General features: G+C 36.1%; 1 protein-coding gene across 10 annotated transcripts in view; it reads left to right on the top strand.

Moving 5' to 3' along the window:
* Positions 1 to 16,685, top strand: part of DZIP3 (DAZ interacting zinc finger protein 3) — a 111,548-nt gene that overhangs the window by 42,264 nt on the left and 52,599 nt on the right. For all 10 annotated transcript variants that reach the window (XM_046002454.1, XM_046002457.1, XM_046002456.1 and 7 more), the window contains 4 exons: positions 2,141 to 2,260; positions 5,219 to 5,320; positions 7,520 to 7,612; positions 8,400 to 8,452. In XM_046002454.1, the coding sequence (XP_045858410.1) occupies positions 2,141 to 2,260; positions 5,219 to 5,320; positions 7,520 to 7,612; positions 8,400 to 8,452 (368 nt within the window). The remainder of the gene's footprint in view (positions 1 to 2,140; positions 2,261 to 5,218; positions 5,321 to 7,519; positions 7,613 to 8,399; positions 8,453 to 16,685) is intronic.

Below are 16,685 nucleotides of genomic sequence, written 5' to 3'. Positions count from 1 at the left end.
GGAGGTGATAGTTCTTATGGGAACCAGAAGGTTGAGAATAGAACTAGCTCTGTAAAGACTGAGGGAAGAGAATTCTAGGTAATGGAAAAGAGTGTAGGAAAGCCCTTAGGCCTTGACACACAAGTTTGAAGAACTGAAAAAGTAAAACCATATGAATTTTATAATGAACAAGGCTAGAGACGAATTCAAAGAGATGGCTAGATATACTGAATTTAGGTTCTGCAGGACCTTGCAGTCCATGCTTGGTAAGGGTTAAGACTTTATTTTAGGTAGGTACAGTGGGAAGCCACTGAGGATTTTAAGCAAGGAACTGACATCTTTTGCTTTTGTATAGAGAGTACCTTGGAGCAGAGTAGGTGGGGAAGAGGTAGACCAGTTAGGCACCTGGTTATTACAGCTAATAATCTACATAAGATGGAGTTTTAGCAATGGAGATAGAAATGGAAGAATTTACAGTGTATTTTGGGAAAAGACACAATGACTTGATGATGTGTTGCATACAAAAGGTGATGGAATCCATTATGCAGTGGATGACTTCAAGATTTCTGGCTTGAAGCTGAAAGATGGTGGTAGATGAGCAGGTCCCATGGCCCTGCTAAGTTTACTTCTGTCTCTTTAACATCCATAACATCCCTTAACTTCCATGACAACCTGGCTTATAACAGGTACTCAGTAAATATATTGAATGAATGAATGCCAAAGACAAGAGGCAAGAGATAGGGAGTAAAGAAGAAGGAACAAAAGGATTAAAAAGGGGAAAAAAAAAAACCCCTAATAAAGTAGTTACAAATTGTAGTTAGTGTTCTGAAGGAGACAGAGGTGGGGTAGAGAAAATGAGGAACACAGATGTATACTCATGTAGCTGCATATAGGCTTATGTATATATGTGGCATATATTTGGTGGGAGTGTCAGTAGGTCAGTATTGAAATAGTAAGTTTGAGATCTGTGAAACTGCAGTACTTAAATACATTCTGTGAGCCTATTTGTTTTTCCCCCATTTCCACTTGGCTATTTGCTATGCTGACAGGATATATATATACTACCTTTATACTGACAGGTCCTTAAATGCCTCTCATTTCTTTCTCTCTTATCTTGATATTTAAAACATTTTCGTTGACTTGGTCAAATATCTTTATTCTTCAATATCAGCCACCAATTTAAAATTCTGAATGCTATCAAAAGAATGTTATGAATGGTAACTAGATTTATCAGTCTATAGCAACTTATTTGTCATGTTGTATATTCTCGGTATATTAAAAATACTACTATTTGAGGAACCTGGGTGGCTCAGTGGGTTAAGCCTCTGACTTAAGCTTCAGCTTAAGCTTCAGCTCAGGTCATGATCTCAGGGTCCTGGAATCGAGCCCCACCTTGGGCTCTCAGCTCAGCAGGAAGCCTCCTTCCCCCTCTCTCTCTCTGCCTGCCTCTCTGCCTGCTTGTGATCTCTCTCTGTCAAATAAATAAATAAATCTTTTAAAAAAAATTCTACTATTTGAAATCTTATAATACTCTCTCTAAGGGATAAGTGTTAAGGACTTGGTCTAAAGACCTGTTTAACATAGACTTCATAATGTGTTTCACCTACATTCAATCAGCATTTGAAAATCAAGTTATAACTCTGAATATTGGAAGCATATTTCTATATGCTACTTCTGCCCATAATGGCAGCAAGTGGCATATTGCTCCACTCTAGGAGTCCCACTGCCAACATGGTTGTCTGGGGATCTAGCAGACCCTCCTGGGCTCCCAGTGATTTGTTGTTTGCACGCGCGCGCGCGCGTGTGTGTGTGTGTGTGTGTGTGTGTTTATCAGAGCAAGTAGTTTTCAGTAGGAACATGTCAGGTATTATGCTGTGAGTTGGGATGGTGAAGAGAGGTACAGCTTCAAACATAGACTTTTTTCTTTTCTCCTATGTTTATGTTCAGTATTCTTACTGAACCAGTATTTCTAATTTAGGGCCTTTCCATATGTTGTTTACTTTGAATGAGGGAAAAATGTTCTATTGCTGTTTTTTAAAAAAACATATAATACCTTTAAAAAGGGAGATAATAAAATGGACACATTATTTAAGGTAAAATATTGAAAGTATTTCAGTCTTATTACTAATAATTCATAATTTTTTTAATTTTTAAAATCTAGGATCTTCTTAATGATTTTATCAAGACAACAGAAAGTAATATAATGAAGCAGACCATTTGCAGTTATCTAGATTGTGAACGATCTTGTGAAGCTGACATTTTAAAGAACACCAATTACAAGGTAATATAATTATTAACTGTTTTTAAAAATGAAATTATAAAGTTAAATGTACATACAAATTATTGTTATGCATCAAAATATTGTTTAAAAAGAGTACTTAGTTTAATTATAGTAGTAATCCAGTTAAGAAGTTGAATATCTTGGGGTGCCTGTGTGGCTCAGTTGGTTAAGCATCCAATTCTTGCTTTCAACTCAGATCATGATCTCAGGGTTGTGAGATCAAGCCCTGAGTCAGACTTTGCACTCAGCGGGGAGTGTGCCAGAGATTCTCTCTCCCTCTCTGTCCCTCTGCCCCTCCCCCTGCTCGAGTGTGTACCTACACTCTTTCCACCTGTCTCAAATAAATAAATCTTTAAAAAAAATTTGACTATTCTAAAAACTTATATTCATAGTGAACAGGAATTATATATATCCTGTGAGTCAATAAAAAGTAAATCAATTTTGTTAGGGATTTTGTAATACTCAAATGTCTCTGTAATTATAGTTAATATCTCTGCAATCATAGCAGTAAAAATTATGTGGAATATTCTTTACAGTTAGAAATGTTGTAGGTTTAGAATATCAGCATTTTACTAAGGAGAAAAGTTGTTACTCTTCAAGAATTCTGTTACTATCGAAATGGATAAAAGACGTCAACGTGAGACAGGAATCCATCAGAATCCTAGAGGAGAACATAGGCAGTAACCTCTTCGATATCAGCCACAGCAACTTCGTTCAAGATATGTTTCCAAAGGCAAAGGAAACAAAAGCGAAAATGAACTTTTGGGACTTGATCAAGATCAAAAGCTTCTGCACAGCAAAGGAAACAGTCAACAAAACAAAAAGGCAATCCACAGAATGGGAGAAGATATTTGCAAATGACAGTACAGACAAAAGGTTGATATCCAGGATCTACAAAGAACTCCTCAAACTCAACACACACAAAACAGATAATCATATCAAAAAATGGGCAGAAGATATGAACAGACTCTTCTCCAATGAAGACATACAAATGGCTATCAGATACATGAAAAAATGTTCATCATCACTAGCCATCAGGGAGATTCAAATTAAAACCACATTGAGATATCACCTTACATCAATCAGTTAGAATGGCCCAAATTAGCAAGACAGGAAACAACGTGTGTTGGAGAGGATGTGGAGAAAGGGGAACCCTCTTACACTGTTGGTGGGAATGCAAGTTGGTGCAGCCACTTTGGAGAACAGTGTAGAGATTCCTCAAGAAATTAAAAATAGAGCTTCCCTATGACCCTGCAATTGCACTGCTGGGTATTTACCCCAAAGATACAGATGTAGTGAAAAGAAGAGCCATCTGTACCCTAATGTTTATAGCAGCAATGGCCACAGACGCCAAACTGTGGAAAGAACCAAGATGCCCTTCAGCAGACGAATGGATAAGGAAGAAGTGGTACACAATGGAGTATTATGCCTCCATTATGCCTCCGTCAGAAAGGATGAATACCCAACTTTTGTAGCAACATGTACGGGACTGGAGGGGATTATGCTAAGTGAAATAAGTCAAGCAGAGAGAGTCAAGTATCATATGGTTTCACTTATTTGTGGAGCATAACAAAGAACATGGAGGACATGGGAGATGGAGAGGAGACGGGAGTTGAGGGAAGTGGAAGGGGAAATGAACCATGAGAGACTATGGACTCTGAAAAACAACCTGAGGGTCTTGAAGGGGCGGGGGGTGGGAGGTTGGGGAACCAGGTGGTGGGTAATAGGGAGGGCACGTATTGCATGGAGCACTGGGTGTGGTGCAAAAACAATGAATACTGTTACGCTGAAAATAAATATAAACAAAAAAAAAAACAAAAAAAAAGATTATCAAATGTTGGTAATTGGTTTAAAAAACGATCAAATAAAGATGTTCAAATATGTTACCAAAAGAAAAAAAAAAAAGAATTCTGTTACTAAGTAAGTGATGATTATCTGTTGAATGGTTCTTGGGCAAGCAAAATGAAACCAGCCTGGATCTGAAGAAATTCAACAAAGTACATCAAATCTAGTTCTCTGAATATATCAAAATAAGGCTGTGGGAAATCACAAGATAGGATGAGATGTAACCATCAGTGCCAGTCTGATACCATTTCTATCATATAATGGAAATCCAGTTGCAAAACATGATGCGTATACAGTGAGTGTTGGGGAAAGAAATCCAAAATGTATTCATTAGATTAATATAGGTACTGGAAAGTAGGCCTGGTGAAGTGGGCTGCTCAGGGTTGGTGGCAAGTTGGGTCTGGTTTAGGTGATATGGTCCTAAGGTTTCCCAGGGAGGCTTCCAGGGTTCTAGTCACATGGACAGTATGTAGCCTCAGAAGGTCCTGGCCACAAAATTTAGATCTTTGTCATCCAAGCAGTTTACCTATTTAAAGGAAGCAGGACTATAGTTCCCAGGGAGTACATACCGGGAAGGCCTAGAAATTTATACCTTGAGATAATGCAGTAACTATCTGTCATTAACATTGCAAATCAGGTCTAGTGATTGTTAACAGAGATTCCAGGGGAATATGGTATGGAATTGGGGCGGGAGGAAAAGAGAAATGTAAAAATGGAGGTGAAGAGGGGTAGAAAACACGTTCCTCTGAAAAGGTCACTCACCAAATTTCTCATATTTTGTTGTATCAGAACAACAGTATATGTATCAGTATATGGAAAATATTACATTGGCTTACTCCAATAATTACCTTTTCTTTTTGTCCTTATACTTCTGTCTTTAGTGATGTGAAAAATGGACCTATAAAAAATGACTTAGAAAGTTGATTACCAGTGATCTGTTGATAAATTTTGAATGCCATGTAAAACTCGTCTAGTTATAGCATAATTTTGAAAGTCACTTAAGGTGTTCATGTCCAAATAAGTGAATGGATGAATGAGACTTACAGTAGTATTTTTTACACCTATATGAATTATTATTTCCATATCAACAGCTTACTTTTTTGTCTTTTCCAGGGATTTTTTCAGTTAATGTGTAGTAAAAGCTGCTGTGTTTATTTCCATAAAATTTGTTGGAAAAAGTTCAAGAATTTAAAATATCCAGGTGAAAATGATCAGGTATTTGTTTTTTCCTTCAAAACTTTACAGCATTTCTTCCTTTATCCATCCCATTACTTCCTGCTCACATCCTTCTCTGCTTTTTTTCTAGCTCTATTTTTCTTTTGCTCTTATCTCTGATGCTTTTCTCCTCATTATTCTTTGTTCATCATCACCATTTATTAATAAACACATCTTTTCAGGGGATACTCTGCTAGTTGCTTTGGTTAGTGATTTCTATCAACTTTTTCCTTCCTTTTAAAAGTTTATGCTCCTAGGGGCGCCTGGGTGGCTCAGTGGGTTAAAGCCTCTGCCTTCAGCTCAGGTCATGGTCCCGGGGTCCTGGGATCGAGCCCTGCATCGGGCTCTCTGCTTGGCAGGGAGCCTGCTTCCTCCTCTCTCTCTGCCTGCCTCTCTGCCTAGTTGTGATTTCTCTCTGTCAAAGAAATAAAAATTAAAAAAATAATAATAATAAAAAAAATAAAATAAATAAAAGTTTATGCTCCTAAAAATAGAAATATTATGGGACACCTGAGTGGCTCAGCCAGTTAAGTGGCTGTCTTTGGCTCAGGTCATGACCCTAAGGTCCTGGAATCAAGTCCCACATCAGACTCCTTGCTCCATGGGGGGTCTGCTTCTCCCTCTGCCTGCCACTCCGTCTGCTTGTGCTCACACTTTCTCTCTTTCTGATTAAAAAAACATAGATTGCTTGTGTATTCACATAAAGGACATAGAATCAAGGAATATAATTGCTACACACAAAAAAAGGGAAAGGACACATACAATTTTGAGGATAGTTTCTATTTTAAGGGATAGAGAAAAATAATAAATTTTATAGTCTTATTTATATTTACCTAAAGTAATATAACTAAATTAAATTCCAAAGCCCAATTCTATATTGATTGATTACTCTTTAGTGAGCTAATGGCCATATGTTGGGTTTATACCGTTTGGTTCTAGAGTGTTTATATTGTGCAGACAACAGAAAACTTTTATAAAGCAATTGTGGCATAGTAGAAAGAGCACTGTATATAGAGTTGGGTGATCTGGGTTCAAGTCCAGATTAAACCACTTACTGTTTTTTTTTTACATTAGCCTGGTGATTTAACCATTCAGAAACTCAGTTTTCTAAACCATAAAGTGAGAATAATAATACCTACTTAAGATCGTGAAGATTAATAGATAAAACATGAACTTGCATTGTACACTAAAAATCATTGTGTGAAGTGTACTCATTTTTTTTAAGCAGCAAGTGAATACTTTTCACTTTCTTTGATTGTAGGGCGATCAGTATAGTTCAACCTCAGAAAAAGAAGTACAAGAAAACTAAGTAACTTAACCAGGGGAAATAGCAAGTTTAGAGCCAGAGAAAGGAATCAACATTTTTGTTCTTTTCCCCAGAACCCTCATATATCTGATAGAATTCAGTATTCTTTTTTATATTTGCTTAATCAGTACATTTCACTTGACGTTGATTTACCTAGGGATGGTGAATACATTTTAGGCTTTTTTTGGTACTTGAAGACTTTGAAGTAGAAATGATGAGAGAGAAAAGTGTGATCATGCATTTTAAATAGGAAATCCGTTGATACATGAAATGGACTGCCTTTTTAATTTTTGTTTTTTATTTTTTATTAACGTATAATGTATTATTAGCCCCAGGGGTACAGGTCTGTGAATCGTCAGGCTTACACACTTCATAGCACTCACCATAGCACATACCATCCCCCATGTCCATAACCCCACCACCCTCTCCCTACTCCTCTCCCCCCGGCAACCCTCATTTTGTTTTGTGAGATTAAGAGTGTCTTTTGGTTTGTCTCCCTCCCGATCCCATCTTGTTTCATTTTTTTCCTTCCCTACCCCCCAAAACCCCCACGTTGCCTCTCAAATTCCTCATATCAGGGAGATCGTATGATAATTGTCTTTCTCTGATTGACTTATTTCGCTCAGCATAATACCCTCTAGTTGCATCCACGTCATTGTAAATGGCAAGATTCCATTTCTTTTGATGGCTGCATAGTATTCCATTGTATATGTATACCACATCTTCTTTAGAAATGGACTATCTTTGAACAGCTAACTCTCAAATGTTTATTCACATCTTTTGTTTTACCATCTAGCAACATCTGCTTTTAACTTTAACCAGATTTGCAGATTAATGATTTTTTCTATTGTTTATATTTTTTTCTATATTATTTTTTCTATTGATAATTTTAGGCCTTTAGTGGGAAAAAATGTTTGAAGGAAGGATGTACAGGTGACGTGGTAAGGATGCTACAATGTGATGTACCTGGAATTGTTAAAATTTTGGTGAGTATCTTTATCTTTTTCTTATTTTTTTGCTTTTTTTCACTGGAATGGCATTTTTTACTTCAAACATATTTGAGAATCATAATAATGGCATTCTAGTCATATTTTTTCTCTTTGATGATGACTAAACTCTCTGACCTTCCTATTACTTTGATTTCTCCAAAGTACTATTTATGTGGTCCTTAAGAATAGAAAAAAAAAAATTAAAAATAAAGACACAGAGTGGGAGGGAGGGAGAGAGACAAAGCTGGCAATGGCTGTACCAATTGAAGAAAGTCTGTCCTAAACCAAGAATGATAATCTAATTTTGTTCCATCAAAAGTTAAAAATAATTTTAGACTTTCTGAACTTCTTAGAGTCTGGGAGCATCTTCCCATGAATTTATCTGTAGAACATCACATACTATACCTGTTACATACTCAAATGGTATCCACTTAATTTTTTCTATTCAATGAAATATCTTGTTTAATTTTCAGTATGTATATAAATAGACTAAAATTAGAAATATGTATTATTTCTTTCCCTGCATATGTATATTTTTGTATTTCAGATTCAGCATTTAAGTCCTCTACTGATATATAGTAGAACTGCTTTTTAAGATCAACTCTAGTTTTTTGCTTGATTAGGATTGCTTATGGCTCACCTTGTTACTTCTGTTTTACTTGTTTTAAAGTCTCTATAGCTTCATTCTTATTATCTTTTTTCAAATATTAAGGCTAAGAAGTAACACTAAAGAATTTTGAAAATTGAACTACTTTAGGGCTATTTTTTTTTCCATCACTTGCAGTTTGAAGTTGTGAGAAAGGATGAATATATAACCATTGAAAATTTAGGAGCAAGGTAAGCTTGAAATAAAATATTCTTTTTCCTGAGCATGTATATATTTTTTACTTGCTGCTTTTTTCTGTTTCTGTTCACTTGTTGGAGCTCCATTAAGTTTAAAGTAGTATTAGTTGTATGAAAAAATTGTATTTGGTTGACATTTATTTCCCACTCTCTCCCCACTTTGTAGATTTTTAAATTCTAAAGTAAAAAATAAATTATATGGATACTTTTCCCTTAAGTATGAATATAATCCTTTCCTAAAAACAAAATGTTTTTCTTAAAGTTATTTAAATTAGGTTTTTTTGATATGAAAACTTTCTCCTAGCTTTCAAAACTCATCCAAGCTTGTCTGACAATTAGAATTCTCCTATTTCTTGGATGAGAAAATTATATTGCAGAGGAAGATACAGTATAAGCTGGGAACTCAAAAGAGGTAAAGAGCATTATTGCTACTGAAATTAGAGATTTCAATATAAAATGTTTACCTAATTCATTGGTTCTCTTTTCTTCTACTGCAAGTGTAAATTTCAACCATTCTTAAGTCTACCAGGAATATGGCATTGATATCTAAGGTATCAGTTTTCCTTCATGTGATAATGAAAACCCAAGTCTTTCTATCACAGGGCCCATTCCTAAAACCTAGATCTATCTACTGGTATACTAAATAGCTCCACTTTTGCTTTCCAAAAATATCCATTGTACAACATTCCCACAAACAGAGTTGCAGTCTTTCTTCCCAACACTGCTCTGTAACTTTTTTTAAGTCCAGTCAATTCAGCTTCTTAAAAATACTGTAAATGCCTCCCTTACTTCTGCCCCAACATTTGCATTAAACTAAATGAAGTTATTCTTTCTCAATTGGAATTCTTAAACAGCTTCTAAACTGACCTTTTTGTCCCTAGCCTTACCTTTCTTCACTTCTGTTCTTCACATAGACATCAAGAACAGTTCTCAAAAATGAAAATTGAACTATATCACTTCGTTTAAAAATCTTTTCAGAAGCTTCTCATTGCTCTTAATTTAGTTCAGCTTCTTAGGTTGGCTCTTCAGATGCCTTTGTCACTGCCGTACTCACTAGAGTCATCTCTCATCATTCTTTTCTTACTATATGTGCACCAACTATACTGGGCTTCTTTTACTCCTTAGGTATGCCATCTATTTGACCTCCAGGCCTTGCTTGGATACTCTATTCCTTTAGCTTTGCGAATTAAAATTTTTGGAAACCCTTACTTTCATTAGATTAGGTGTTTGTATCACGTGTTCCCTTTACTTCTCCTACCAAAAAATTTACCATTGGGGCACCTGGGTGGCTCAATGGGTTAAGCCTCTGCCTTCAGCTCAGGTTGTGATCCCAGAGTCCTGGGATCGAGCCCTGCATCAGGCTCTCTGCTCAGCAGGGAGCCTGCTTCCCTTCCTCTCTCTGCCTATTTGTGATTTCTGTCTGTCAAATAAATAAATAAAATCTTTGAAAAAAAAGAAGGAAAAAAAAAAACTTACCATTGACCCTGGAACAGCATGGGGGTTAGGGGTGCTGACCCTGCCTGCCCCCAACAGTCAAAAATTTGCATGTAATTTTTGACTCCCCCAAAACCTAATAGGTTACTAACAGCATATTGCTGACTGGAAGCCTTACCGATGGCATAAACAGCCAATTACACATATTTTGTGTAACAGTATATACATTATATACTGTATTATTAAAGTAAGCTAGAGAAAAATGTTAAGAAAATCGTAAGAGAAAAATATTTATAGTACTATATTGAGTTTACAAAAAAAAATCCATGTGTAAGTTCAAACCCATGTTCAGTTCAAAGGTCAGCTATACTAAGTTTTTGGTTTTTTTTTTTTAAGATTTTATTTATTTATTTGACAGACAGAGATCACAAGTAGGCAGAGAGGCAGGCAGAGAGAGAGAAGGAAGCAGGGTCCCCGCAGAGCAGAGAGCCTAATGTGGGGCTCGATCCCTGGACCCTGGGATCATGACCCGAGCCGAAGGCAGAGGCTTTAACCCACTGAGCCACCCAGGTGCCCCTCAGCTATACTAAGTTTTATTGTACTTTCTTGGCTGTCTTCTCCATTTGACTGTAATCTCCTTGACGGCAAGCACTTTATCTTGCTTACTATTATATTCTTAGTACATAGCATAATGCCATGTGGGTGCCTGACATAGCTGGCACCCAATGAATACATGACAGATGTAGAGGTTCTGCATTCCATTATTCTGCAATGGGTGTGTTACTTTTATTTTGATAGTCAATTAACTTGGATATGAACTGTGAACTCCTGGGGGTGGGCGGTGGTTCTAGTCTCAGTTGGGATCTTTACCTTCATCTGAGCTGCTTTGAGTCTGTTCCATACGTAGGTGATTTGGCAGTCAGAGGTCTGACTAGAAACTATTGGAGATCTCTTCTCTGACTCTTTCCCTTTAGGGATTCCCCCCACTCTCTTCAGTAGCCACAGTTCCCTGGCTTCAATTTTCTTGTTCCTGTAGTCTGGGAGTCTTGTTTTCCACCAGACTATACCTAACTCCAGGTTAAAAGCTCTAAGATAGGTGAACTACTAACATTTCATCCAGTTCTCTCCTCCTCTCCCCTGAGCATGTACCCTCTCAGCAAAGATGGTCTTTTCTTTCTATTCTCAAAGCCTCAGGGAGCCGCTTTTTGTAATTTTCCCATGTTTTAAGTTGTTTACTGTGGGAGAATCCTCTGGTAACTGGATCTCAGTTGCCAAATTGGAGGAGGTACTTCATGGGGTTTTATGCATGAATAATAGGATGGCTAATTTTTTTTAACTTTAAGATGCTTTATTGTTATTAAAATATATTTAAGGAAAAGCTCACAAAAAATGCAGTATTTAACACTTATTATACAGCAAACACTCTTGTGTCCCCACCCAAGTTAGTAGGATTTTGCCAGCACTCCAGAAGCACTCCCTGTGGCTGTTCCCCGTTCCTCAACTCCTCATCTTCTCTCTAGGTAACTGTTATTCTGACCATCACAGTCATCCCTTTCTTGGTCTTTTTTATAAAAATGTCATCTATAAATGCATTTCTAAATACTGAAGTTCTTTTTTTTTTTTTTTAAGATTTTATTTATTTATTTGAGAGAGAGAGAACATGAGATGGGAGAAGGTCAGAGGGAGAAGCAGACTCCCCACAGAGGTGGGAGCCTGATGCGGGACTCTATCCTGGGACTCCAGGATCGTTACCTGAGCTGAAGGCAGTTGCTTAACCTATTACTAACCAACTGAGCCACCCAGGGGCCCTAAACACTGAAGTTCTTTTTAAAGGTCAGATTTTTCAAGCTACAGTTTATATACAGTAAAATTAGCTCTTTAGAAATAAACATTTCTAAAGAAGTATTTTTATCTGCCCAAAGTTTCCCCCAAATCTCTTTTTTAGTCATTCCCTTCTCCCAACCTCTAAACTCGGGTAACCATTTATATGCTCTGTTCTGATAATACTGTTTTTACTGACTGTTCTTTAGTAGGAAAACCTTTTGCATCTGAACTTTTTCACTTAGCATAATGCTTTTGAGATTCATCCATGTTATTGCATGTATCACTATAGTTTATTTTTGTCTATTGCTGAGTAGTCTTCCATTGTATAGATGTACCACAACTACTACAACTTATTTATGCATTCAACAGCTGATAACATTTGAGTTGTCTCTGGTCTGGGCTATTGTGAATAAAGTTGCTATAAATATTCACATATATGCTTTTTGTATAGACATATACTTTCATTTCCTTTGTGCAAATTCCTAGGAGCAGGAGCACTGAGTCATATGGTATATGTTTTTTAAGGTTGAAGAAACTAAGCCAAATGGTTTTCAAAGCAGCTGTACATTTTATCATTCTCACCAGCAATATAGGAGAGTTCTAGTTTCCCTGCAGGTGTGTAATAGTATATTATTGTGCTCTTAATTTGCATTTGCCTAATGACTAATGAAGATGAATATCTTTTCATCTGTTTATTTGCCACCCATATATTTTCTTTGATGAATATCTATTCTAACTTTTTGCCCATTCTTTTCATTGGATTGTTTGTCTTATTTTGATTTGTAAGATTTCTTTATATATTCCAGATAAAAGTTCTTTATCTAAAACATATTTTAAAAATATTTTATCCCAGTCTGTGGCATGTCTTTTTATTTTCTAAGAGGTATCTTTCAAAAAGCACAAATTAATAATTTCATTGAAGTATTATGTTTCTTTTATACATAATGCTTTCTGTGTTTTAAGAAAAATTTTTCCAAATTTTCCAAAAATTTTTCCAAATTTTCCAAAAATTTTCTCCTAATTTTTTCTAAGTTTTAAGTTTTTAAGTTTTACAGATTTATAATCCATTTTCAATTTAAGTTTTGCAGATGGTGTGACGTAAGGGTCAAGTTTCATTCTGTCACACTTATATATATATATATATGTAATCTGTGGATTATGTATATTATCCTTCTGAACTCATTTTTTTGTTCCATTCATTGTTTATCTGTCCATTTACCAATAACACACTTTGTTACTATGGCCTTGTGTTATCTTATGAAATTAGGTGGTATGAGTTCAACTTTGTTCTTATTTCTCAAAACCATTTTTTTTTCTGTTCTAGATCTTTTGCTCTTTTATAATAAACCTAAGAAATACCTTATAAAATTTTCCAACTTTTTGCTGGGATTTTGATTGGGATTATGTTGAATCTGTAGATCAGGTTGGAAGTGATTTGCATCTTAACAATATTGAGGCTTCCCATCCATGAACATGGATTATAATTTCATTTAATTGTATCTTCTTTGATGTCTCACAGGAATGTTGTATAGTTTTCTGTGTACAGTCTTGTAAATATTTTGTCAGATTGTTCCATGTATTTGTTTTTTTATGCTATTGCAATTGATATTTTTAAAATTTTAATTTCTAGTTATTATATAGAATTATATACTGAACATGTGTCCTGTGATTTGGTACTTAGTGATTCTAATATCATTTTGTAGATTCTTTGAGGTTTTCTACAGATTATCTGTTTTTCTGTATTTCTGTATTTCTACAGATTCTCATATCATCTGTAGCTAAGGACAACCTTATTTCTTTTTTCCAGTTTATATGATTTGTGTTTCTTTTTCTTTACTGCACTGGTTAGGTCCTCTGGTACAATGTTAAATATAGATGGTGAGAGCAGACCTCATGATCTTAGGGAGAAGACCACTTTTCTTCATTTAATATGTTGTTAGCTGTAGATTATAGTTGACCTTTTTTTAAGTTGAAGAAACTCTTTTGTTTTCCTAGTTTTCTGAAAATTTTGATCATGAATTGGTATTGAATTAATGCTTTTCTGAATGCATTGAGATGATCATATGTTTTTTTCTTATTCTTTAATTTGTTAATGTGCTGAATTACATACACTTATTTTTTTTCTATGTATCTCTTTGTGGGTGTGTGTGTTCCAGGATTTATTGTTTATGCACCATACCCAGTGCTGCACGCAATACCTATTCTCCTTAATACCCACCACCAGGCTCACCTATCTCCCCCTCCCTCCCCTCCAAAACCCTAAGTTTGTTTCTCAGAGTCCACAGTCTCTCATGCTTCGTCTCCCCCTCTGATTCCCCCCAATTCACTTTTCCTTTCCTTCTCCTAATGTCCTCCATGTTATTCCTTATGCTCCACAAGTAAGTGAAACCATATGATAATTGACTCTCTCTGCTTGACTTATTTCACTCTGTATAATCTCCTCCAGACCTGTCTGTGTTGATACAAAAGTTGGATATTCATCCTTTCTGATGGAGGCATAATACTCCATTGTATATATGGACCATATCTTCTTTATCCATTCATCTATTGAAGGGCATCTTGGCTCTTTACACAGTTTGGTGATTGTGGCCATTGCTGCTATGAACATTGGGGTACAAATGGCCCTTCTTTGGGCCATTTACTACATCTTTGGGGTAAATAGCCAGTATTTTGGGGTAAATACCCAGTAATGCAATTTCAGGGTCATAGGGTAGCTCTATTTTTAGTTTCTTAAGGAATCTCCACACTGTTTTCCAAAGTGGCTCCACCAACTTGCATTTCCACCAACAGTGTAAGAAGGTCTCCTTTCTCCACATCCTCTCCAACATTTGTTGTTTCTTGCCTTGTTAATTTTGGCCATTCTAACTGGTGTAAAGTGGTATCTCCATGTGGTTTTGATTTGAGTCTGCCTGATGGCTTATGATGATGAAGATTTTTTAATGTGTCTGTGAGCCATTGGTATGTCTTTTTTGGAGAATTGTCTGTTCCTGTCTTCTGCCCATTTTTTGACCTATCTGTTTTTTGAGTGTTGAGTTTGAGGAGTTCTTTATAGATCTTGGATATTAGCCTTTTATAGTGTCATTTAAGAATATCTTCTCCCATTCTATGGGTTGCCTCTTGGTTTTGTTGACTGTTTCCTTTGCTGGGCAAAAGCTTTTCGTCTTGATGAAGTTCCAAAAGTTCATTTTTGCTTTTGTTTCCTTTGTCTTTGGAGATGTGTCTTGAAAGAAGTTGCTATGGCCGATGTCAAAGAGTTACTGCCTATGTTCTTCTCTAGGATTTTGATAGATTCCTGCCTCATGTTAAAGTCTTTTATCTATTTTGAGTTTATCTTTGTGTATGGTGTAAGAGAATGGTTGAGTTTCATTCTTCTGTACATAATTGTCCAATTTTCCCAGCACCATTTATTGAAGAGACTGTCTTTTTTCCACTGGATAATTTTTCCTGCTTTGTCGAAGATTATTTGACCATAGAATACTTGTATGGAACCAGAAAAGACCCTGAATTGCTAAGAAAATGTTGAAAAAGAAAAACAAAACTGGGGGCATCACATTGCCTGATTTCAAGCTTTACTACAAAGCTGTGATCACCAAGACACATGGTACATGCACTTATTTTGAAATGCTTTATCAACTTTGCTTTCCTGGGATAAATAACAATTGCTCACGATCTATTTACCTTTTACATATTGCTGCTTTTTTTTCTATAATAAATCTTAAAAATAAAGAAGTTTATATTTATTTATTTATTAGAGCATACATGGGGCAGTTGGTGGGCAGAGAGGCAGTGGAAGAGGGACAGAATCTCAAACAGATGACCTGTTGAATGTGAAGCCCCACACAGTACTTGATCCCAGGACCCTGAGATTATGACCTGAGCCGAAAACAAGAAACAAACGTTTAACCAACTGAGCCACCCAGGTGCCCCTTTCCTAGCTTTTTAAAGATAAAACATTATGTAAATTTAAGGTGTACAAAGTGTTGATTTGATATACATGTATATTGTGAAATGATTCCCACAGTAAGGTTAGTTAACTGTGTGAGGTGATGGATGCATTAACATTTTGTGTGTGTGTGTGTATGTGATGATCGACTTTCTGGGGCTCCTGGGTGGCTCTAGTTAGTTGAGCATCAGACTCTTGGTTTCAGCCAGGGTTGTGATCTGGGGGTCATGAAATCAAGCCCCATGTTGGGCTCTGTGGAATCTGCTGGAGAATATCTTTCTCTCTCTCTCTCCCTCTGCTTCTCCCCTGTTCACATGCATGCTCTCTCTCTCCCTAGAATAAATCAATAAAATCTTAAAAAAAAAAAAAGACAACTACTTTCTTAACTTTGGAGTATACAAACAGTATTGTTAACTATGGTAACTGTGCTACACACTGGAATTGGATCCCCAGTTTGTACCGTTTGACCCCCTTACTCATTTTCCCCACATCCTCATCCTTGGCAACCATTATTCCACTTTTTTTTTTTTGTGAGTTTGGGGGATTTTTAGCTCCCACATATATGTGAGATCATATAGTATTTGGCTTTCTCTGTCTGGCTTATTTCACTGAGCATAATGCTCTCCAGATTCATCCATGTGGTCACAAATGGCTGCTTTTCCTTTTTTTTAATAGCTGAATAGTACTCCTGTGTGTGTGTGTGTGTGTGTGTGTGTGTGTGTGTGTACATATGCTGTGTGTATAAATCATATTTTGTTTATCCATTCATCCATGATAGACATTCAGTTTCATGTCTTGGCTATTGTAAATAATACTGCAGTGAACATGGGGATATAAATATCTCTTCAAGCTAGAGATTTCATTTCCTTTCGGTGTATAATATATACCCAACAGTGAGATTGCTGGCTCAATTCTGTTTTTAATCTTTATTTTTTTAATTTTTTATTTATTTCTTATTTTTTTATAAACATATAATGTATTTTTATCCCCAGGGGTACAGGTCTGTGAATCGCCAGGTTTACACAC

This window comes from Meles meles, chromosome 4, assembly GCF_922984935.1.
Source record: "Meles meles chromosome 4, mMelMel3.1 paternal haplotype, whole genome shotgun sequence".
Classification (NCBI taxonomy): Eukaryota; Metazoa; Chordata; class Mammalia; order Carnivora; family Mustelidae; genus Meles; species Meles meles.
This window is presented reverse-complemented; position numbering and strand designations above follow the sequence as displayed.